Below are 22,686 nucleotides of genomic sequence, written 5' to 3'. Positions count from 1 at the left end.
AGCAGTGCCACTCAATAGCCCTGACTGATGAATCACGCAAGACCAGCAGCCCCCGCTCCGAGGGTGGCCTGTTATTAGCATCCCGATTTGTGTCTGATACATGAAACCGCGGCCGCAGACAGGAATTCAGTGGTACTGAGGTCAGCGGTCTCATTTCCTCAGAAAGCCTTGACTGGCATCCAAGACACTCAGACAAAGGTTCAGGTTTTATTTTTTAATGATCAAACTTCAAGGAATATACATACATCATACACGTCAACATGTATTTGTCAAGCGACTTCAGGTGTCTGCACTCCACCACCTCTCACTCAGTGTCACAGCAGACACACATTCATGACAGGAAACAGGCTTGTGTGCCTTGACAGGAAATGTGTTGGTTGGTAGTGTAGTGAGTGTGAGGTGACATCCTATTTCATGTGTGGGTTCTTCCTCCACGTGTTGTGCTGGTGTGTTGTCCTGACTTAATGTTTAATTCCCTTCATTCTGCGCTTGGATATGAGTTAATAAATCCATTGAACATGAAGGTGATTCATGTGTACGTATGCGGGTGGTAAGTCCCGTCAGTTAACAATGACGTGCATTAACCTACATCTTCAAATTATTTTCTAAGTTAAAAGTTGTGATTCACAAAATATAAATGTTATAGTAAAAAGAAATAGCTGAAAATCCCGAATCTCTGCCGTTTTACTTTAAGTCTTATTCAAAAACTCATGGATTAACTGGGACGTTTGCGCAGCTCAGAACAAGAGCGACTGGTTTCACTCCCGACAGATTTGAATCTGAAGGAGATTTCAGAGACTGACGATCATCCTGTTTTCAGGAGTTATTTAAAGTAATCAACCAAGGCTGAGAACAATTCTGTATCTATTTCCCTTATTTTATAGCCCCATTTGTCAGATTGTCTAAATTTGCTCTCTTTGTATTTATGACAGTTTGACTTGAAACACGATTCATTTTAGTGAAGGCCACCCTCCTAAGATGCACTAATGTCCTATTTGACACATCAGCTGTTGCCTTGTTCAAGTCTATTTCTTTTTTTACTATCGTAGCAGCAGATGCGATTTCATATGTTCATATGCTGCTCTGATCTTTTTGTGCTTGAATGAGACGCCGCAAGTGTGAGCGACAACCGCTGGTGAAGGGCTGTGTGTGGTTTAGGTGGCCCGAGTGTGTCCTCCCTCAACTTGACACCGCTCCTAATTGCAGGCGAGCACATTAGTAAAATACTTTGAGTTCCACTGAAGCAGAAAAATACCAAGAAAGTGCAGACTGTTTGCCAAATCTACTTTCTCCTTTGAAAATTGATTAAACTTTTATGCATCTTTTCAAGTAAAAATGAACCCAACCTTCATTTATTATGAAGTGTGAGGATGCAGCTGATGTGAAAGTTAACCAAATGCCTTTTAATTGCTTTTAAAAAGCAGAGGGAGGACGTCCTATCGCGATCTCCTCTAACACCGTGTTGTTAAAAATAGTTTGCGGCTTAATTTATTCGGAAAACCTGAATAAGCTGCAGAAGTGTGCGCTCTGTTATGATTTGCTTCAAGTAAATATCGTTTGATAATGTCATGCAGTGACGGCACCGAGAGTCATGACCTCCAGTGTTTGTTTATTTACTCCAAACCTCGTTAAAGCTGCACGCCCAAAGCTGCCACCGTCATTGACTCCATTGACCCCCGTTGTTCTAAATGTAATGCGTCAAAGCGACCACTAGGTGATGCTGATGCCTCGCGAGTAGCTGAACTGACGGGAGAGAAACCACACGACCATTTGAAAAGTTTATTTCTACCATACACAAACTGTACAACACAGCGCATATCTGTTTATTATGAAATAGTAAAAGTAATAGGAAGTTTCAATTTACAAACTACCTCAACTGAAAAAAAAGCATTACATTTTAATGTAAAAGAAAAGAAAATACAGTACAATTTCATATCATACTAATATCGTTCCACAAAAAAAGCATTTCACATTACAAAACATCAAATACTAACAGGGAAAAAAATAAATATTATTCACAAAACTTCCTGAGCAAACAATGTGTGGGAAAGGAATTAAATATAACAAATTATAAATAAAGGATTGTTAGGTGTAAAGAGTGTGATTCAGTTTTTTTTTTCTTTTTTTTTCTTTTTAATTCTTTAAAACATATTTTAAAGTATTTGGCTAAAATAGGGTTTTAATTTTCTCTAATTTGGCTCCTTTGCTGTTGCTTTTTTTTTTTAAACGACCAAGCTACATGTCTTTGACTTTTTTTTTTTTTTTTTTTTGCAGAAATGAAAGATGTATTGCTCAAATGAATTACTCATTTTTTTTCTGGGGATAGACCTCATGCAAAATTGAGAGATTCAGATGGATAGTACCGGGTCTGCGACTACAGCCTCCCTCCTCCTTCTTTTTCGTTGAACTCAAGGGCAGTACGCTGAACGAAAAACACAAAGTAATTTCAAATACAAAAAGTGCAATTGATGCAAACAAAACAACTGATTAGTCAACAACTATCATTTGTCTATGTTTTCAGTTCTTTTTTTTCGTCTCTTTTTTTTATTTGTTTTTATTCATTTTTTTTTTTTTTAGTTTTGCATTTAACGATTGAAGTTGTAGTCGTATTCAGCTCGGTTTTGAAACTATTCAGGTCTGAATACTTCCGACTGTAGGACTGGTTGAAACGTTAAGGCCTGTAAGCAGTTTTAGATAAAACAGGAGTGGGTGTTTTTATTTTCTTTGTCTCCTATCCATGCCAGCAAAAAAAGAGAAATAAAACCAACACCGCGTTCAATCTCAGTCTTGATATTTCAAAACCTGCCTCTGAGATTACAGCTACTGAGACGATGGTATTTAAACAGTCATCAGGAACGTTTCCTCCTATGAAAATAATTGTACTGTATAATAAATTAGACACCATCCACGTAATACTGTCCTACCACAAAACATAGTACTTGTATATTTTTATGGATTCATATACATTTAGGCACATACTATATGCACACTCCAAAGTGTGTGCACAGAAGGCAGTTTAATATCTATATTTTTTTTTATTATTAAAAAGAAAGACATCTTGACAAAGTGAGTTTTTTTTTTATTATTTTTGTTGCACTCTTCTTGTGGCACGCTATGCAAAGCTGAATGTGGACAGTCAGTTCACCGAACGATGTTGCATCTTTTACTCGGTGTCACCCCCTGTTTGCACTCAGCTGTTATTGGTTGAGTAGAAAAAAGGTACAGTACAGTTGCATTGCAATGTTTTGTTTTGTTTTTTGTCTTCCCATCTCAGTGTTCACTTTGTCTTCACCATACATTCAGTTTCCAATAACAAAAGCAAAAGCAATGCTTAAAAATATTGATGCTTAGTAGTTTTGGTAGGTTTTCACTTTGACGGGAGATCCAACGTATGGTCTAATAATAATAATAATAATAATAATCATAATAATAATAATGATAATAATAATAATAATAAAGTTTTTCAACACTAGATGGCGAAAGTATGCCATAAAATTGGAATGTGCTTCTATGTAATTTACAATGTGCAGAAAGTCAAACAGATTTCTCAAATATTAAGCATTTACAGTTCCAGAAATAAATAAAAATCGAAGAAATAAATACACTGATGAACAAATATAATAATAAATAGCCATAATATAAGGATGACATGAACACGTACGGATTAAAATCAAGCAAACCATACAAAATAATTAAGTGCAAGAAGGGGCGGGGGGGTTAAAAAAAAAATAAAAAATAAAAAAAAAAAAATCTCACCAGGATAAACATATCAAGTGAATGCAGAAACGGTAAAAGCATTACAAATCCGGCTGGTAATTTTCTCAGTGCAGTGTATTTACCGGGAAATGCCAAACACATTTCCAAAAGCCTTGTCTTATACATGCAGCCAAGCCAGCACTCTTCAGTAAAATAGAGCTATCTAGTGCCATTATCCCAAGTCAAAGAAACCTCTTGGTAGCTCTACAGCTTAAACATGGATGCCCTTAATAGCCTGTTTGATATTATCCAAGAGGGCCTTGCACTCTGGAGAGTATTCATGCTCCGAGTTGTTGTACATATCAGTTAATGTGTTCACATAGGCTTCAAAATTATGCTCACTGATGGGTCCCTGCAACAAAAACACGTTTGACTATTAGTGAAAACAGCACAGCAGAAATGACAATTTGAAGAAAATGAGATTTCTTTCAGGACAGGTTAGACATAATGAGTTGTAGTGGAGTCTGTGGTCAAGGCTTACTGTACCATTTGAGGCAGCTGAATGTCTGTTAGACTGCTAATGAGAGCTTGGCTAAGGCGGGCGAGCTCCTTCAGGAGGCTGTCGTTGTGCTGTTCGATCATCTTGTTTTCCTCTTCAATTGTCTTCAGGTTACATTCCATAGACGAGATCTGCTTTCGGGTACAAAGCGAAAAGGAGACTCATCAAATTAAGCGAGCAGGGGTCCCAACACCTCTGAGTCTGAAACGAATTCGTCGGAGTAAATACTTACCTGGGTTTGGAGCTGCATCATGTCTGCTTCTATTTTCATGTTGGACTCATTCAGCTCGTTTATTTCATGATCCAAATGCTGAATGTCGTCCTTGTTTTCGACACCTGGGTTAAAGGAGGTAATCTGGTTTATCGCGCTCAAACCGACTGCATTGATTCTTTTGCGCTTGTTTCACGTCGGGGTAGCTTACCGCTGCTGGCTTTCAGTTTGATAGTCATCATCTCTTCTTCTGAGTGCTTTTTCTTGATGCTCTGTGCGTTCAGTGGGCAACCTGACAAGCTAGTTCAGCGGGCCACAAAGGACAATTTTAGGGCAAGAGAACATCAGCGAGCTGACAAAACGTTAGCATCGACAGAGATTGTGAAGTGGAGTAAAGGCGCCATTGTACAGTAAGAATGCAACGTGTCGACCGGGACCATTGTTAAGAGATAAAATGGAGGACGGGCGACCTCACCTTCTGTGAGTGGCAAACACATTATTGGCATGTCCAAGGCCGTTGCAGCCAGGAAGGGGACAATGGGGCAGTTCCTGTTTATTGGCCTTCCAGGCAAAGGGCAGCCCATTGATGGACGACTCCTTCTGTCTTTTGGCAGCGAGTGGACAACTGCCTGCGCTGCGGTGGGACGTGTACTTCCCCGATATATGGCCCTGTCCGTCACATCCAATCACTGGACACCTATCAGGGGGACAAAGAAACAGTTGTGGACGTTTAAAGCCCGCACGCACCACTCAACAGAAGAACTATTTTATTGTAAATCTGAACCAAAAAAAACAAAACAAAACAAAAAAATCCTCATTTAACAAAAAAAAAAAAAAAAAATCTCTTTCAATAACTAGACCGGAAGATTTGTTAACCATTAAGTTGATTAATCCACCCAAATGCTGATTAAAAACAAAGAAATGGACTCGAATAATCACGCTGACTTTAAGTTACTAATCCACTGAAACTTGAATGAGTGCTCTGCCTGTCCGGGGGCACGCATTTTTTAATTTATTTCTTTATTTCTTTTTTTTTTTTTTTTTTACGTGAGTGATATTTGTGCTTGAAAACACAAGCACAACTCGACGCTGAATCTCATTAAGAGTTTTGTCAGTTGCATTTTCGGGCCTGTTTTCTGCAGGTCAGTAATGGAGTGACATGAATTACAGATAATTGTCACGTATCCCCTCATGCGAAAGAATGTAATTTGGGGGTGGCTAACCCTTTCCCTTATTGATAAAGGTGAGAGGTCGCCTGAGATGATACAAATGGCACGCGCGCTGTAAAGTGCTGCCGCAAAAAGCCTGTTTCAGCATTTTGTTAGTCGACAGTACAGCAGCACTTAGAGGACAAAACAACACCAGTCCCATTACTTACACAGGTAGGTAGCTCGATGCAAGGCACACGGACAATGGAGGCATGCCATATGGCCCACTATTTACAATAATCTGGGGACATTTGCTCCCCTCCCCCTCCTTCTCTCCCTTTCTCTCTTAATGTGTATGAGATCTATTCCAGTCTAATTCCTAAGCTCGTGCCCTTGCATTAGTAATTAAAAAGAAAAAATCAGTGTCCAGATGTATAAGTAAACAAGGGCTCATATATCTGACTTTGGATTTAAATTGCAAATCAATTACATTATCTGTTTTTTTTTTTTTTTCTTTTTCCACCCCCGACAACACTTTCACAAACGACGATGATTAAGCTGAACGTTTTCTTAACATACTATAATTATAAAGAAAGCACTCAGCGCTGAGGAGTGATACACCAGATATTCCATTCAGGAAATAGGAAAAAAAAAAAAAAAATCCAAAAACCAGAAATATCCTCCAAACAAAAAACAAACGCACGCTGCTAATCCTCAGAGAATAATTCTCTAATGTTAGGACAAGAGAGGCTTTAGTTTCTTTGCTTAACTTAATGGCCGACAGGTATAATGCCTGATGCATGATCCCAGACAAACAAACAAACAAACAAACAAACAAACAGACAGAAACCCTGACAGCACAGGACGAGGGGAAAACTCTTACTTGAGCTCTTGTTCATCTTTGTCATCCTTATTTGGTGTGAGCTTCAGGCCTCCTTTTCTGGCACGTGGACACCCAGACAAGCTGAAAAAGGTCGGAGAGTGTGAGTTAGATGGATAGACGGATAGACGGATGGATACATAAGATAGCTGATGTGTGGATGAAAAGGCAGCCAAATGAATCGATAAACACGTGAAAAATCAAAAAGTGCAGCATGTTTGCAGCGTAAAGTGAGACTTTCACCATCTGTTTGAATGCCATGCATCTGACAAATGTATTTCATGCTCAGTTGTGATGATTTTTTTCTCAGCTACCTTCTGTGCGAAGCATAGTTCCCAGTCACATGTCCAGATCCATCACAACCAGGTGTTGGGCACCTGCAGGTTGAGAGACACAGAGACCAGGTGCTTTTTACAGCGAAAGACTGCGAGCAGTGCCATGGATTCATGCTAATATGGAGAGAAGTAGTACAGATAGCAAACAGCTTCACGATGAATACATCAATGCATAGGAATTGTGCATAATGTGTGGTGGGAAAAAGGAAAGGGAAGGGATGCAAGCTGATGCAAAAAAAAAACAAACAAAAAAAACAAGCTGCCTAGCTTAAAAATCCTTTAGCAACAATAACAGTTTTCAGAACACATACTTTAGTTCCTGAGAGTTGGCTGCCATCAGTGATTTGAGTGTTTTGTCAGCCAGGGGACATCCAGACACACTAGAGAGGATAAAGAGCTAACAGTCATTTTAATTCACCCTTTGATCACAGTTGAATTAAATAATCTTAATACAATGTCTCAATGCATATTTATACTTTTTTTTTATTATGTGAAAACACAATTATGCTTCCTCTTCACGAGAAAAGCTTTTTCATGTCAGCACATTTTTTTTTTTTTTTTTTTTTAAAAAAGAAGAAAAAATGACATGTGATTTAAAAACTCCACACGCCATGTGACACCTTTTCAGATGTAACAATCAGCATAATTAAACAATGAGCACTGTTTACCCATGTCTATATATCTGCTAGCTGGTGCTAATGAGAGTGTAATTAATTACAGTACCTCCGATGCGATGCATAATTCCCCGTCACATGGCCGCTGCCGTCACAGCCTGGGGTCGGACAGCTGCACGAGAACACAAAGCACTTAATGCGCAGATTACTCCACTTCCCACAGACTTTGCTAAGCTTGAACAGAATCTTTCTTTTTTACACTGAGAACCTTCGCACGGTCATTAAAGAGAGAACAGAGTTAGTACAGCGGGAAGTTTAGTAGAAAAACTGTTGTTGTTATTATTACGTTGCCCGACGTCGAGCGCGAAAGCGCCTCTGGGCGGCAACTGAGGAAGTCTGAGAGGGTGCTGAGCTGCGGAGACTAGAGGATCCTACTTTTTTTGTCGTGAGGAGACCCGGCAGAGCATGCACTCTAACTACAAGAGTGGTGTTAAGCTTATACAGGGAGAAAACTCACTTTCAAACAGACACATGTCTTCTCCACATGAACCTGTGGACAGTGGCAATCATACGTAACACAGTGAGTTTGCTTTCGACCCACTTCAGACAAATGCACGGTTTGGAGTTTTATTATTGACCATCTGCCAACTTACAGGGAAGATCACATTACACACACTGAAGGAAGGCTGAATGAAGACACTGCGAGACGTTTCACTCTTTAACCCCCTCCCAGACGCACACACACACACACACACACACACACACGTACCTCAAAAGCTCCTTCTTTGAATCTCGTAATAGCAGCTTGGCTTTGGGGCTTAACATACTGCCGTCTCCTTGATAGTGCTGGTCCTCCAAGGAGACCTGATCGTAATCCTCCTGCTGAGGAAGAAAAAAAGTAATAACGTGGCCTTCACTGTACGAAACACCGAACCCCACTCAGCAATGACCTAAAAGTGAATAATTAATGGAATCTTGTGTGTAATACTCTCAAAACAAAAATAAGTCTTGGAGGTTAGAGTGCAGAGAGCAAAGAGATTAAGGCTACTGTAAACCATACATCCATTTAAAGTCATACTTAATCCACGCAGTGTTTTTTGATGTATGGCCGTGACGTATGGATTTCCTCTTTTTTTTCTTCCGCAGACAAGACCGTGCTGTCACCAGATGTTGCGTGTGATTCAAAAGCAGGGCAAATGTGATAACTCGCGATATCTACTACAAATGAATACCTCCTGGGAGATAAAATAAAGGAAACATTTGGAGCCCAGATTAAGATTCATTCAGGCCCCCGGGCAAGAATGATACGTGAAGAACAGATTAGCATTCGTCCTCAGTGTAAATACATTTAATACATTTTGTATTTAAACAGATCTGACTTGAGCTGCTGCTTGGTCTTTGAAAATGTCACCACAAGTGTTCTTACAGGCACTGAAAGTCAGTCAGTGGGAAGATTACCGAGGCATTTATTATCTATTTTCGCAACCTGGTGTTTTTTTTTGTTTTTTTTTAGGGTGATTTAAGTGTTTATTTTACGCGAGTTGAAGTATTTTTGGTGTAAATGCGCCTCCTCTGATGATTTTTAGACAAAATGTGACATGTGACCAAAGCTAAATAAAAGATAAACACTTTATTTCAGCTCTATAAATTCCTCAAAGTGCTTTTAGTTCCAGTTATCTTGAAAGAGAATGTAATCTGGTAACAGTTAGAGGGAACATAAGAGAGAAAGAGCACTGAGAGTTTAGTCGGTCTCACAGGGAAGTTGCAGAAGGTATATTTGAATAGTTAAATGTGAATGATTGCTGAAAGGACTTTAAATATTCCCATGCTCTAAGCCGTACGTCTTCAACAGGGGGTCGGTGACCCCTAGGGGGTACGCAAAGGCACTGCAGGTTGGGGGGTCGCAAAATCTTTGGTTGATTAGACATTTTTTATATATTTTTTTAACTTTCCCCCACAAATTTTAATTTCTTTAAATACATATTAACACGAATCCAACATATTTTACTAAAGAGATAAGGAATAACTTGATAAAATGATAATAATACTGTATATTTATAAATAGAACTAAGCCAAGTTTAATATAGAACACATATAATAGGTAGGGGGTCTCTACTTAATTTATCCATCAGTGTGGGGGTCCCCTGCTCTAGGCTACATGTTTATTACCCTTTTTTTAAGCCATTAAATGTATTGGCAGCATGTACAATGGAATTATCTCTGTTTTTTGAGATGTAAAATCTGTAAAATCTACCTCATTGTCCTGGAGAACGTGTGCTTTGCTGAAGTTGACGGGGATGGGGCTCTCCCAGCTGTCTCTTTCACACAGCGGCTGGTAGAAGGCGGGGCTGATGAGCACGCTCCCGCCTTTGGCCATGGTGGACTCAGGGGACGGAGACAGCGGGTCTTGTGGAGGTGTGTTGGCTTTTACAGTTTCCTTGCACTTCTTCATACTCAGGTCCAGGGTGCCATTCTCATCCACCTCAATGAGCATGTCCTGAAGACCAGAAAGTTCAATTCACACCGCGCAATACCAAGAAAGCGCTGTGGGATTGCGTTGCGTCGAGCGCAAACACGCGAAAACAAATAAATCGGAGGATAAAAGTAGAAGGCATTTTCTAATTACACTCCTAGGAATGTAAATAAGACAGTTCACTTCCTCGTTAATGTGACGGCAGCGATAAGGTGGAACTTGAACCCGGTAACGTTCCTCTGTAAACATGAAAGATGACTTGAAACGCGGAGCAAACAAACAATACATTTAAATAATACATACTGTCGTTATCTTGCACCAGACAAAGTACTAAACTAAGCCAGCATTAATTCTGCTGAACACAAAAAAAAAAGAAAAAAAAAATCACTGGTGTGTAGTTTTTCAGTGACAGCTGTGTCATCTGTTTTCTAGGACACACAACCAAGATGGCAGCTGGGGGTGGGGGTGTCGCTGGTTTTAGGTCATCATTATAATAGCAAAAATTAAAAAGCTTAATGTGGCATAAGTTTCCCTGCTGACAGATGTGTTTGTGTGCGTGTTTTTTTTTGTTTTTTTTGTGCTGAGAAGCAATAGCATGATGACTTATGGCTGTTTTATGGTATTAAAAGTTGTACCTCATTACATGTTGAAAATCCCTTTTCCATAAATGAAACCAATTATTCAATGCACATGTTTCATTAAAGCCCATACATCATTGTTTTCGTAACAAAGGGGGAGCCTTTCAAAATAATTAAAGGGGATGATTTTCATGAACATTGCAGGTGGCTGTCTGCCCCGTTTAATTAACCAGCCATTTGATGATGTGTGTGTCTATAAAATAATATTACTTTAAAAGTAAGAGATGAAAAAACAAAACTCTGGATGTAGTTTTTTTTTTTTTTGCATTATAAATAAGCGAATCCTTTGGCATTGTCAAATAAGTATAATTAGCCGTTTTTTCACGCTTTAAATGGCAGCTTTTGGTGTTTTTTTCTATGCGACATCTCTAAGTGTAACATGCTGCAAATATGCATATAAGTTAAAGCATCCGACATCATATAACACCCTAAATATGGACCCCCCTTTTTTTCAGGCCTGAAAGCTGTTCTTTATTTTGAACGTCTCTCCGAGACAACTAAGCTGCAAACGAGAACAGATGATTAACTTGCTAACACTGTTTTATTCATTCAGTGGGCTGGTACCTGGTACAGGGCCACATTCTCGGCTCAACAAGCTGGGAGATAAGGATCTGTGCTGTGTAGGTGTGGAAACCTTGAATCATCTACAGTACAGTGTGCACGTATGTAACCCACAGAATGTGATCAATATTAATCACGGAGTGAGTTGGGAGAAAAGTTGAACACAATGCCATGTAATGACAGCAGAGGAGATTTTTGGATCGGCACTCTCTCATTTTGTGCGAATTAAACTACGGAGATGTTAACTCCTTTATCTAATTGGCTTAATCCAGTAGGACGCCTTGAAAGACTATCTGGTGTAGACACACAGCCTATGCTGGATCATATAACTAAGCAAAATATCCTCTGCCATCTGCAGCGGGCACGATGCATTTTCAGACAACAGTTCAAGGTTTTTACATGCCAGCTGATGTCGAAACAAAATACACTACCACATGTTTTATTAAAAAAAAAAAAAAAAAAAAAAAAAGGCGAGTAGTTGTAATTGGGAAAGAAGGCCGATTGTATTTCTTCTTTTGATGAGATTACACAAATTTTTCATTTGTGTACATTAAAGCTTTACGGAGAGGAAACCTCCTTGTTTTTCTGCCACCGGAGTGCCAGGCTCCCTTTGCCAAATCCTGTCTTTTGATGTCTTCCCTTTTTATACACAAATCAGAGTTCCTTCAAAATGACCACATTAAATACCTCTCCAAGTGGTCTAATTTGATTACCTTTGTGGAGGTTGCCAAGGGCCGGCCAGAGACAGCCTCCATGTTCTTCCGGTAGCGAGTGGAGAGGTTAAGGATGGCGGCCGTCGCTGCCGCCGCTTGGAGGCCATCTTCTTTTTTGAATTGACTCGGTGGGCTGTGCTGACCAGAGGTGGGCAAGCGGCCACCTGGAGCCCCGAGGAAGCCAGGATACTGCTGAGGTGCTAAAAGACAAATAATTAGCAGATAATTTAGTTATTGAGACACCAGGTGTTACGCCCCAGCTTGAAAGTACAATTGTTGGTTTTAGCATCTACCACTGATACAACAACAGATACAATTCTTTAAAAAAATATATGAATGATGATTAATATTCCTTCTTTAGCTACCCATTTATTCACCTTACATCACATCGTAACTAAAAAATGAACCTGGGATTTTTGGGTCAGACTTACAGTCGGGGTAATGGGGCATTTCCTGGTCCTGGTTGGTCCCCATCAGAGGCTGTTTGCCGAAGACTTGTGCATCAAAGCTGGCGTAATCAAAGCGGATTCTGCTGTACTTGTCCATGTCTTTTGTGAGGCTAGTTTGCAGGGCTGCTACCGGATGAGAGAGCCTGTAGTTTAACTGGTTCATCTCAAACTTCTTTATTAAGCCGATGGCTCTGCAAGGAGGCGGACAGATGGAGCCGTTTTTATTATGTAAAGGAATAAAAACTGAACACTTGTGACAAAGGTGTGTGCAGAAAGTTAATACAAAGCGGTTAAGTGCCGTCATTGTTTTGAACCCGTTGAGGGATGCCAGCGCTTTTTTTTTTTACAGATAGAGTCTGGGATCTGATGCGTGGTGTAGATCCACAGCCAGGTTGCCAGACTAATTAATATAGTAGGAGTGGGCATCCTGCCCATGATATATCCACAGGGAACAAAGAGTTCTGCTCTTTTATCATCTCTAATAGAAAAGAACTCACAGGACCAGCAACCATTGCTTGTGTCTGCTCGGGAAGCCGGATACAGACTATGGATTCTGCTGGGATCAGTGAATAAAAATATCCCACACTCTTCACAACAATAATAGTGTTTATCACTTTTCTGCATAACCCCCGGTTACGCTCGCGGAACTTCAGTCCACTACAGAGCCGCGATGTAATTATTTTTCCGCACGATGAGAGCGGTGAAAATCCCCAACTTTATCTTGCATTATACCTGGGTGAGCGGTCAGGTGTTTGTCTGCATTTCAGGCTCTCGTCCTGAGGTTTGGAGACTTTCACTGCAGCTGCGATGGGGCAGCCGGAGAGACTGGTTGTGTGGAGGGAGGGGTGGGGAGGGAGGGAGGAAATCAAACACATTAGCCTAATACTGTCACTCGTCTATGAACACAGTGCAGATTTTCTAATGGCTTTCTCCGACGGATGTACCTCCGGTGGGTGCTACGGTTGCTGTTGACATGGCCTCTTCCTGTGCACCCGGGCGTAGGGCACTTGAGGACGTTCTCGTGCATGGCCAGGACTAAAGGAGGAAGACAGACAGATGACATAAGCTCAGGCGAGCGAGGAGGGACGTCGTCGAAATAATTCAACACGCGAGACGCAATCAAGCTTAAAGATTAAGATGCTGGAAATAAAACATTTTTACACATTAAACAGTGATTTAAACAACTGCTACATTAGAGCTTATATGGAGCAAAGATCCTACTGAGACAGGAGGAGGGGGGGTAAAAAAAAAAAAGCAAGCGTCTTTCTCAGCATTGTGCTGTAATGTGGCTGAAATGTAAATAGCTTAGCGCAAAGAGAAGCGTAACAAGACAGCTGATTATATTCTTCAAAACAAACGCGTCGTTAAAGGTCCGCTCGGCATCCTTAGAAACTTCCTTTCTGCACATATCCTCCAATTAGTTTGTTGGAGTTGTCTATTTATTTTTGAATACTGCGTTAGCTAGCCCTTTGATTTGCAAATACTGCCTCCAGTCTAAGAGCATGTGCTTTTTTGAAAAAGTTAATTACTTTTTCTGTTCCTTTTGTAACATTACTGTTTAATGTTCGGTGTTTGTTGAGTTATATTGAAATGACTTAACAATCGCCAACGTGGGGGTAAAAAAAAAAAAGAAAAAAAAAGAGAAAAAAAAGGATTCAATATTCACGCATTACAACACATTACGAGAAAAAGAGAAAGGGAGGAAAAATCCTTTAGGTTTGTTTGAAAAGTTTCGTGCACATCTTTGAATTGAACTAAATGTATAAGCGGGGCTTTCTTGTGTTTGAGCTCGTGCTAAGAGGATTTCATTTTGCTGTGGCTGATTGTAAATTGTAAAACTGTCAGTTTTTGTATAAATCATCCCTCGCATTGTGTAGCAACACAACACCGCTTATGTGACTTACTCTCGGGGGGAACTCGGACTTTGTGGGGACACCCAGACAAACTCCTGTGGTGTGGGTACAGGCCGGTCACGTGACCGGTGCCGTCGCAACCAGGAGTTGGACACTTTATGTCCTTTTTGTCCGTCCGCGGAGAATCTGCAGACACAGAAAGGAAAGATTTCATCATAAACAGACAGACTTCCTCCTCAGAAATAATGCAGCTTTCCCGTCTTTACACGTGGGAACAAATGAATACGTGGAATATGCATTAAATCCTTTTGTACTGACATGGATGTATGTCACACATAGGTCAGCAGATTGAAATATCATGCAGAGCCAGACACTTTTTTTTCCCACAATATGCATCTTTTAATCTGTCATTTTAGTTAAGGCTGCTGTTTAACACAGAACATTCACTTCTTAATGCCCATCTATCTAAAGATTATATCTAGGATTACACATTTAGCTGCAGTCATTTGAAGAATCAGAGGGAAACATGAGAGGTACTTTAGGAGGATTTAAGACTTATGGTCATGGTTAAATATCCAGTTGATTCCTATCAAAATCCAATATTCTGAGTAGTAGCAATTCCATCAGAAAATTTTGTTCTTCTTTATTTTAGTCTGTTTATTTATTACTTCACTTGTTGCCAAAATGTCTTTAGACCTTAAGAGGATTTCCTCCCTCTGATTTCAATGTTTTTTGAGCGCCCAATCATCCAAATCACAAGTGGTCCATCTGATTCAGACTGGATGGAGGTACACGTCTTTCATTCTTACTTATCTTCAGACGACTTTTTTTTTCATGTCGTCACTTCACGTTCGTACCTTTTCCTCCGTGGTAGTTGAGTCGGCCGTCCATTTCCATCATCCTGTGGTGCCTTCTCTCGTTGGTCATCTGCTCTATGAGGAACCGGTCCATCTCTCTGTACGCGTGGTGCAGGACCTGCCTTTGCTCCGTCTGCAGGGCTATGGCCTGCTCCAGCAGGCTCAGGTTCACCCTCCCCCGGCTCATCTCGAGGCCCCTCTCGTGGAGGCCCAGGGCCCAGCCGTCTAGCCGGGGCGGCCTCTCGGCCTCCGCCTCGCCCTCGCTGTCCTCCTCCGCGGGGTGCAGCCTGTACCTTAAAGCTTCGGCCTGAAAGATGCTCGCTCTACCCATGGGGCCGCCCAACTCTGACTGGGGCTCTTCTTTCACGTGGCCGTTCCTGCCCGAAAGGTCTTCGGAGGCCGCGGAGGGGCTGCAGTTTGAGCTGTTCACCTTGGCGGACAGAGACAGGGGCTCCCACTCAGCTTCCCTCATGTCTCCGTATGGACTCTGCGGCGACGACGCGCCGCTCACCCTGTCTTCTTCGTCATTATTGAGGAGCTCCTCGTCATCTTCATCCAGCAGAGGTCCGGATGCGTCCGGCTCGCACTGAGGGGAGCCGTTAGATGTAACTTCGCACCATCCGAGCGACTTGGCTGCCACATCGTGGTAGCCATGTTTGTTAGCCACCCCATTGACCGCACTTAAGTTTCCATCTACAAAAAAAAAAACAAAAAAACAACAAAAAACACGGATTATTCGAAGTGTTTGAGTCTTAGCATAGCAAACTTGATCTTTTGTGACCCTCCAGTCACATACAGGATAAGAATTGTACTCAGTATGTCCTTTGGTAATCTTCTCCAAATCCTTTTAAGGTTTTAGATTTTATGTTACTTTTCCATGAATAATATCTTGATAAAAACATGTTTTTATAACCATTTAGAGGATTTAGACGACTACATGCGGCAATGGGAACGATAATCATAAGGTTTCCAAGCAATTCCTCAAGCATATTTAAGATGACATATATTGTACCCTAGTTGTTCTCCTAGTTCATCATGAAACCTAGAGATGAGGGACGCAATTGTTTTCCACTTCGTTGTCGTCTCCAATTGGAGCAAGAACCCGATATAGATTTAGGACAAGATTATGAACGGATTTGCGGCGCGTTGGATGGAAAACATCAGTTTTTAATTAGTTATGTGTATTTTTAAGCGCAAGCTCAGCAGCAACATGTTGTCTTCTTAAAAAACAAATAAAAAAAAAAAAATTGGAATTTAAAAACACATAATTGTTGTTGAGATGAGGAAAAGTGAGGAGGATTCCTGAAAACACAGATGGAGGAAACCACAAACATGGGAATAGCAGAGAGAAATCTCGGTTGCATTTCCCCGTGTGCGCGGCAGAACCTTGCTCAGGAGAAGCCAGCCATACCCCTCAGTCAAAAAGCTGACAATAATATTTGTTAGAGAAGAAGTCACAGCCGCCAACAGCGCCCACAGAAATGAGCGGCTTCCTTCAGTGAACGTGACCTGTAATTACTGAAGAATGCGAGCATTTGGTTTAATTTGATTAGATTTTTTCTATTTTTTTTTTTTTTTTTTAATCTTAATCTTAACACAATGTTTATGAGAACCTTTACAAGGGAAATGATGGGTTGCCAAAGTGTTGAAAGGTGAAATGAAAATGAAAATTATCAAGCTATTAGGAGGCAAATTTGACTGAAGCCGTTGCTTAAATTAAAACAGGTGTTTTATTTAAGGTGGAAATGTTGAAATTATACACGTTTAACGTGTGTGATTTATGTGGCGTCGCTGCCGATCCAAGCCTTTTCTATACTCTACATGCCATTTAGTTCCTGTGTTCGTGCATACATTGACATCTCTCGCTTTTTTTTTTTTTTTCTATTTTTCTGGCTCTTATTTCAACATCAACCGTGTGTAATATTACTTGAGAGTACAAATATTAAAATCGCATTAAATAAAATGATGCAGATTTATTTTTTATTATATATGATATCGTGCATGTACCATCATTACTGCAGATGAACGAAATATAAACGCCTTTATTCATAAATTTTACACCAGTTTTACACCCTATAGCTTATTTTGGCGAGTGCCCTCAATAAATTAATTTGCATTGGCCTTTGCCTCTGTGCGTTTCAGAATAAATCCCAGTCATATGTACAGAAAGACTGTGTGAAGCCTGAAAGTCTGATCAGTGGAACAGACAAAGAGGGTTAGAGTTATCCCTCAAAATGCATCTGGAACAACACTTTATTAAGACCACTGATCATATTAAGTCATGGTCAGTGATTAACAATGGAAAGCTATCATCTGGATTGATTCAACAAAATCTCTCTTGATCCTCCCAAACCATTCAAACTTATGCCCTATTAAGGCTCTTTGGACTGCGAGGGTTTTTACTTTTACCAGGCTATATCCTCTTAAGTAGCCAGACATTAGAGTCCGAACCAAAAGTGGGATTCGTTAGATTGAGAAGATAGACAGAGACGGATTGCGAGAATCAGATCACGCAGCGCGAGGACGAGGACGAGGACGACACAGATACGAGCATTAACGGACGGCCACGACTACACAGGGAACTTAATCCTCCACAAAAGAGCTTTGAAACACGACAGAATAAAATAAAGCAAACATTTTTTTTTTTTTCTCTAATTGTTGAGTCCAGCAGAATTTAACACCGGGCAACATTACAATGTGTTAGTGTCTATTCCCCGCTGCGAAAAATATGTAAGAAGAGGTGTCTAAAGACAAACCCTGTTGAATGAAAAATTAAAGCCAGTTACACGTATTTACATTTATGAGGCAAGCAACAAGGGTTTTGTTTTTCATCCAGATGGACTCCCAGGCCTGACACAGCCGCATACAGTCAGACAGGCACGCAGACACACACACACACACACACACACACACACACACACACACACACAGACACAGAAGTGCAGTGGAAAAAAGGAAAGAGATGGAGGAAAAAAACTTGGATCCCTCCGGTGGTTTGTGTGTTGGAACAGGTGAACAGTTTGTACTCCAGAATAGCCATTACCAGCACTCTGCAGCAGGGCTGCAGTTGGCTGGAGTTGAACGCAGCGTGGCTCAACCAAACGAGAGGCTTATTTTTCTCCCTTTTTGTTAAAATGCAGATATGACCAGCTTCCCACTGCAAAAATTCTGACTGCCTCCAGACCACTTTTCCAATTTTTGTTTTTCCACAGAAAATAGCCCCCCTTGAATCCGACAATAACCGCAGAATATGTTCTGAATATGTTTATCAGTAGTCACGTTCATTTGACACGCTTCAGACATTTTTTGGGTCTGGCTGGATTTTATTTTTGTTTTAAAGCAACTCCGCCGAACATCAGGTTTTAAATAAAGGAAAAATATACAGCCAGTCAATCACTGGTAAAAAAAAAAGTATCTGGAATACGCATCAACAAAAGAAAGAACTGATGATACACAGTGAATTACTTTGATAATTGTAATGTAATATGAACCCAGGAAACAAATAAATTCCATTTCCAATGAATCCACACAATTCAGTGAGCTACTCTCCCGGTCCATTTAACTACACACATGTGTACTATAATGAGCTGTAGACATTATGCCTAATTATGTATTAGACTGTGTTAGAGGGCCTAACAAAAGCTTTTGAAAGGGACAATTACGTTTGTTGCTTAGTTACATCGTTAAAAATATACCAAATCAGTGCAGATTATAGTGGGCGAGAATGCACATGTACACCAGCGTCATTGTTGCCAAAATGCACAAAATTCAATTCATTAGGAAAAAAGAAAACATTTTTCCTCATGAAAAGGACAGTGGCATAAGTGAAAATAAGCAATTTTTAACTGTTGTCAGTGAAGTGTTTCTGTGGGTAAGTAAAAAATCTTTGTTTAAAAAACAAAACAGTAAATTATTGGAGCACCAGCCAAGCAACGGTGACAACTCATTTGTTTTTCACAATAGGCGGCTTCAATATAATTTGACATAAAAGACGGGAGGAAGTTTAATTTAAATCTAAGTGAACTGGTGCACGCCTCCATTCAGATTTTCATTCTATGGATTCAATGGGTTTGGACTGGCTATTGAAAGAGGACAGATGAGGGGTCTGAAATCTGGCCTCATCAAAAGAGGGTGAAGCCACGCCAAAAATATCATGGCAGATCAGCTGTCAAAACTTCAATTTGCGGACGTGAGACACAACTAATGTGGACCCAGCAGTGTAGTCTTTCACTTCCACTGCACAATGACTGCGGCTGCTGGCTGATGGCAGAGGGAGGGAAATATGAATGCAACAGATGGGATTTTAAAATTCAGCGTCAATTGTTCATCAAAACAGACAAAACAACAGGACATCTGTTTACCTGCTGGAGTGTCAATGTTCCTCAGCTCTTCTTTGTCCTGTGGCGGTGCCAGGTCCTCGCTCTCCTCTTCACATGCCTCGCTGGGGCTGTAGTGGCGGGGCTTCATCAGCAGGGACTTTCTCTTGTTGACGGGGGCACCCTGCACCCCTTCCTGAGCGCTCCTCTTCCTCGCCACAGACCCATATGGGCTGGAAAAGGGAAGAGGGAAAGGGACAAAAAGCAAGGCAGGGTCAACAGAAGCTTCAGATGACTCGTTTTAAAAAAAAAAACAAAAAAAAAAAACACCGCCTTCTAAATTTTGAGTCCTTTTATATGATATATATATATTTATTAATCGTCGGCATAAAGATGCAACTTTTACCTGTGAGTCTCGGCGATGCAGTCGGCCAGTCCTGTGGAATAAAGGCCAAGAAACAACAGATAAAAAAAACCTCCTGTTTACATTTCCACTACAGCGGCGTAGCATCTGTCAACATATTCTTCATCAAGGCGACTCCCTACTTTTGGGCTATTGCTAATGAAATTTTACAGTGCACAGTAAATATTTGGTTTGCAGATAGCGTTTTAGGGAATCACACAACCTGGGCTAATACTGCTCCATCCAACCTTTAAACCGTAGATTTTTACAATGCCATCGGGTATAATCAGCATAAGGATGCAGAAGTGGTCTCTTCATTGATCTGAAAAGCTTTTCATTCTCTGGGAAACCAACAGTAGCTCATCCTTTGACAGCGTTGACAACATGATCTAAAAGGGTAAATCAATTTTCCCAGGGGCCCGCATAAATCTCATTCACAAGTTCCATCCCTACTCCTATGAAGCACAACCAATAATAACACTTTTCATGAATTTCCCCACGTGTAGTAATAGCTCCAGCGTGAGCAGGAAGGCCTCAGAGGCCCTGAACACTTGCATAATGACATATCCAGTCTAGAGGTTTTCAATCACACAATATATACACACTCCTTAACTAATTTGAGCCAGTGTTCCAATTTAATGAAGTTATTCCCCTCTGAATAATGAAATGGCGTTGCAGTGCTCTTCAGACTGGTAAGATAATACATAAAATTGACAGTTATAAAGTTGGATTGTTGAACTGATACCCCTAGCCCACGGTGATAAGTGGGACGCGTGTGTGAGTGTGTGCAGTTAAAAGCAAACTACAGCCGTAAAGCTGCACTCACCTGTGCTGCTGTTGCACGTTTTCAAGGTTTGCTCCTCACCTTCAGAGTCCATCTGCAAATAAATGAACAGATGAGCCACTAAAATACAGATTTCAATGTGTGTGTGTGTGTGTGTTTTTTTTTAAATAACAACAACAACAACAACAATAATAATAGCTTATTCCATTTAAAATGGGAACATTCTTAAAGACTTGACAGATTATTGTGAGTATCTGGTTTGTAAGCTGCGCACTGCAGCCGTCGGGCTTTTTAAAATCAGTCCTTGTGCATCCGCAGGAAGCTCTTAAAACATCAGCGATATGCAAACACATAACGTATGATGCGGGAAGAAAAAGTTTGAAAGGTGAGTGAAATTGGAATGGCACTAAATAATGACATTAAAGTGCAGACAGCAACTCGCCGCGTGTGTTTAGACAAAAATAGTTGCTAAAAATCCATCCACTCTCGCTGGCTGTTGCTTGTGAGTCCCAAATAAAACCTATTAAACATAATTATTCCAGGCTGATGGTGGCGTATAGTGGTCACAGGCCAGTGAAATCTGTGAGTCATAGGATATGCTGTTACTTTTCCCTGGTAATGGGAAACATGACTCCTCTCTCTCGTTTGCTGTTGTGATTGAAGGCACTGACCTGTCATACATTTATAATAGGGGAGCAGGTGTGGCAGTGATGGACCTTAATTTCCTTTAATAAACCTTTTATGTGCCACACTCTTAATGCCACGCCGGGCCCTCAGAGGTCCTGCTCATAATAGGTTCATTACTTTTGATTACTACAGCCTATTGAGACAAACAACTCCCAAACACTATAGATTACATTCTGTAAAAATGAATGTACCTCATTAGTTTGTAACACTTTTCCACACAGACACGCTTTAACATTTTGTATAAATGTGATGTTCTCAAGGCAAAATGTTGCTCTTACATTGTGCAACCCCGAGATTGTAACATGGGCATTAATCAAAGTTCAAATGATGTTATCAGTGGACTGAAATATCACCACTGACTCATAATATTACCCGGGTGTTTGTTTTCTTTCTTTATGTGACATTTTCTATGTGTCCTTCACACGTAAATGTTTAAAAAAAACAACAACAAAAAAAAAAACACTGGTTAATCATTATATTGTATTCAGCTTTTCTCAGGAACAATGTGTGTATGCTACCACGGGGTTTAGCAACAGGAATTGCCCCAATAGCGGTTTCAATTTTAAAAACTCAACTTACAGTAAATGGGAAAAGCGTTTCACTGAGGTTCAGTCGGCTTTGTTCAGCCTTTGTTTGCATTCAGTATTCAGTTTCACACATTCAACTTTGGGTCTGATAAGAAAATTAAAACCGTCCTCTTGTCGAGAATTGGTTTTTAAAGGGCGTCGCAAATCCACTGATGCGTCGTTAGTGGTTATTTTAGCGGCACGGAGTTCACGTCTGATTCGGGGAGCAAGGAGTAACAAGTAACAAAGGAACAAGGAAGGCCTTGGTCCGTAGTCCTGGCACGGCAGCAACATGGACAAACATGTGATGCTGTTTACAAAAGCAGAACAAATAGATACATTCATAGCCAAATGGATGCTTTTATTTGACATCCACCTAAACAGTCTGGCTAAAAAAAAAAAAAAAAAAAAAAAAAAAACTTACATAAGTTACCTTCTTTTGATCAGCATGTTACATGTTTTACAAGAGCTTTACGTGACGTAGATGAGAGACAAAGGGTTTTATCGAGGCTACGTGACGGGGAAGCGATAAGACTTTTTACCCTGTATTTACAAGTTAAAAAGCAGTGCACAGGTTTAATAAAAAGGTTTGTGTTACACTATCAAATAGTATAATGATTGTCCTTATATGGGTATACAACTTTTTAAAAAATGTACTGTTAAAAGCTAATCAGGGGAATATTAAATATGTTGGCCACATAATAACTAATGCAATAACTTACTAAAAGCCTAAATTTAAGAATACTTTCATACTTAATACCAGTTTGTAAAAATAATAATGTATTGTGTTGTTTCCTTATAAAAACATCAGTATTAGTATCATTTTTCCTCTAAATACGATGCTATCACTTCTACTGGTGATGACACTGTGGAGCCTTCTCCATATCTGACATTTACTGTATTTTGTTAACGTCCTTATTCTTATTTCTAGGCAAAAACAGAT

General features: G+C 40.3%; 1 protein-coding gene across 4 annotated transcripts in view; it reads right to left on the bottom strand.

Moving 5' to 3' along the window:
• Positions 1-1,765: 1,765 nt before the first annotated feature.
• The window catches only part of st18 (ST18 C2H2C-type zinc finger transcription factor), a 42,587-nt gene continuing 21,666 nt past the window's right edge, over positions 1,766-22,686 (bottom strand). For 2 of the 4 annotated variants that reach the window (XM_047590383.1, XM_047590386.1), the window contains 20 exons: positions 20,533-20,584; positions 19,710-19,740; positions 19,349-19,536; positions 14,988-15,680; positions 14,182-14,316; positions 13,222-13,312; positions 13,010-13,102; positions 12,260-12,468; positions 11,829-12,028; positions 9,698-9,940; positions 8,213-8,325; positions 7,553-7,615; positions 7,141-7,209; positions 6,809-6,871; positions 6,498-6,578; positions 4,942-5,163; positions 4,678-4,766; positions 4,488-4,591; positions 4,243-4,389; positions 1,766-4,108 (listed from right to left, as the gene is read on the bottom strand). In XM_047590383.1, the coding sequence (XP_047446339.1) occupies positions 3,968-4,108; positions 4,243-4,389; positions 4,488-4,591; positions 4,678-4,766; positions 4,942-5,163; positions 6,498-6,578; positions 6,809-6,871; positions 7,141-7,209; positions 7,553-7,615; positions 8,213-8,325; positions 9,698-9,940; positions 11,829-12,028; positions 12,260-12,468; positions 13,010-13,102; positions 13,222-13,312; positions 14,182-14,316; positions 14,988-15,680; positions 19,349-19,536; positions 19,710-19,740; positions 20,533-20,584 (3,027 nt within the window). In that variant the 3' untranslated portion in view covers positions 1,766-3,967. The remainder of the gene's footprint in view (positions 4,109-4,242; positions 4,390-4,487; positions 4,592-4,677; positions 4,767-4,941; positions 5,164-6,497; positions 6,579-6,808; positions 6,872-7,140; positions 7,210-7,552; positions 7,616-8,212; positions 8,326-9,697; positions 9,941-11,828; positions 12,029-12,259; positions 12,469-13,009; positions 13,103-13,221; positions 13,313-14,181; positions 14,317-14,987; positions 15,681-19,348; positions 19,537-19,709; positions 19,741-20,532; positions 20,585-22,686) is intronic. The other 2 variants (XM_047590384.1, XM_047590385.1) reach the window with 2 other exon arrangements.

The sequence above is a fragment of the Mugil cephalus genome, chromosome 7 (assembly GCF_022458985.1).
Source record: "Mugil cephalus isolate CIBA_MC_2020 chromosome 7, CIBA_Mcephalus_1.1, whole genome shotgun sequence".
Classification (NCBI taxonomy): Eukaryota; Metazoa; Chordata; class Actinopteri; order Mugiliformes; family Mugilidae; genus Mugil; species Mugil cephalus.
This window is presented reverse-complemented; position numbering and strand designations above follow the sequence as displayed.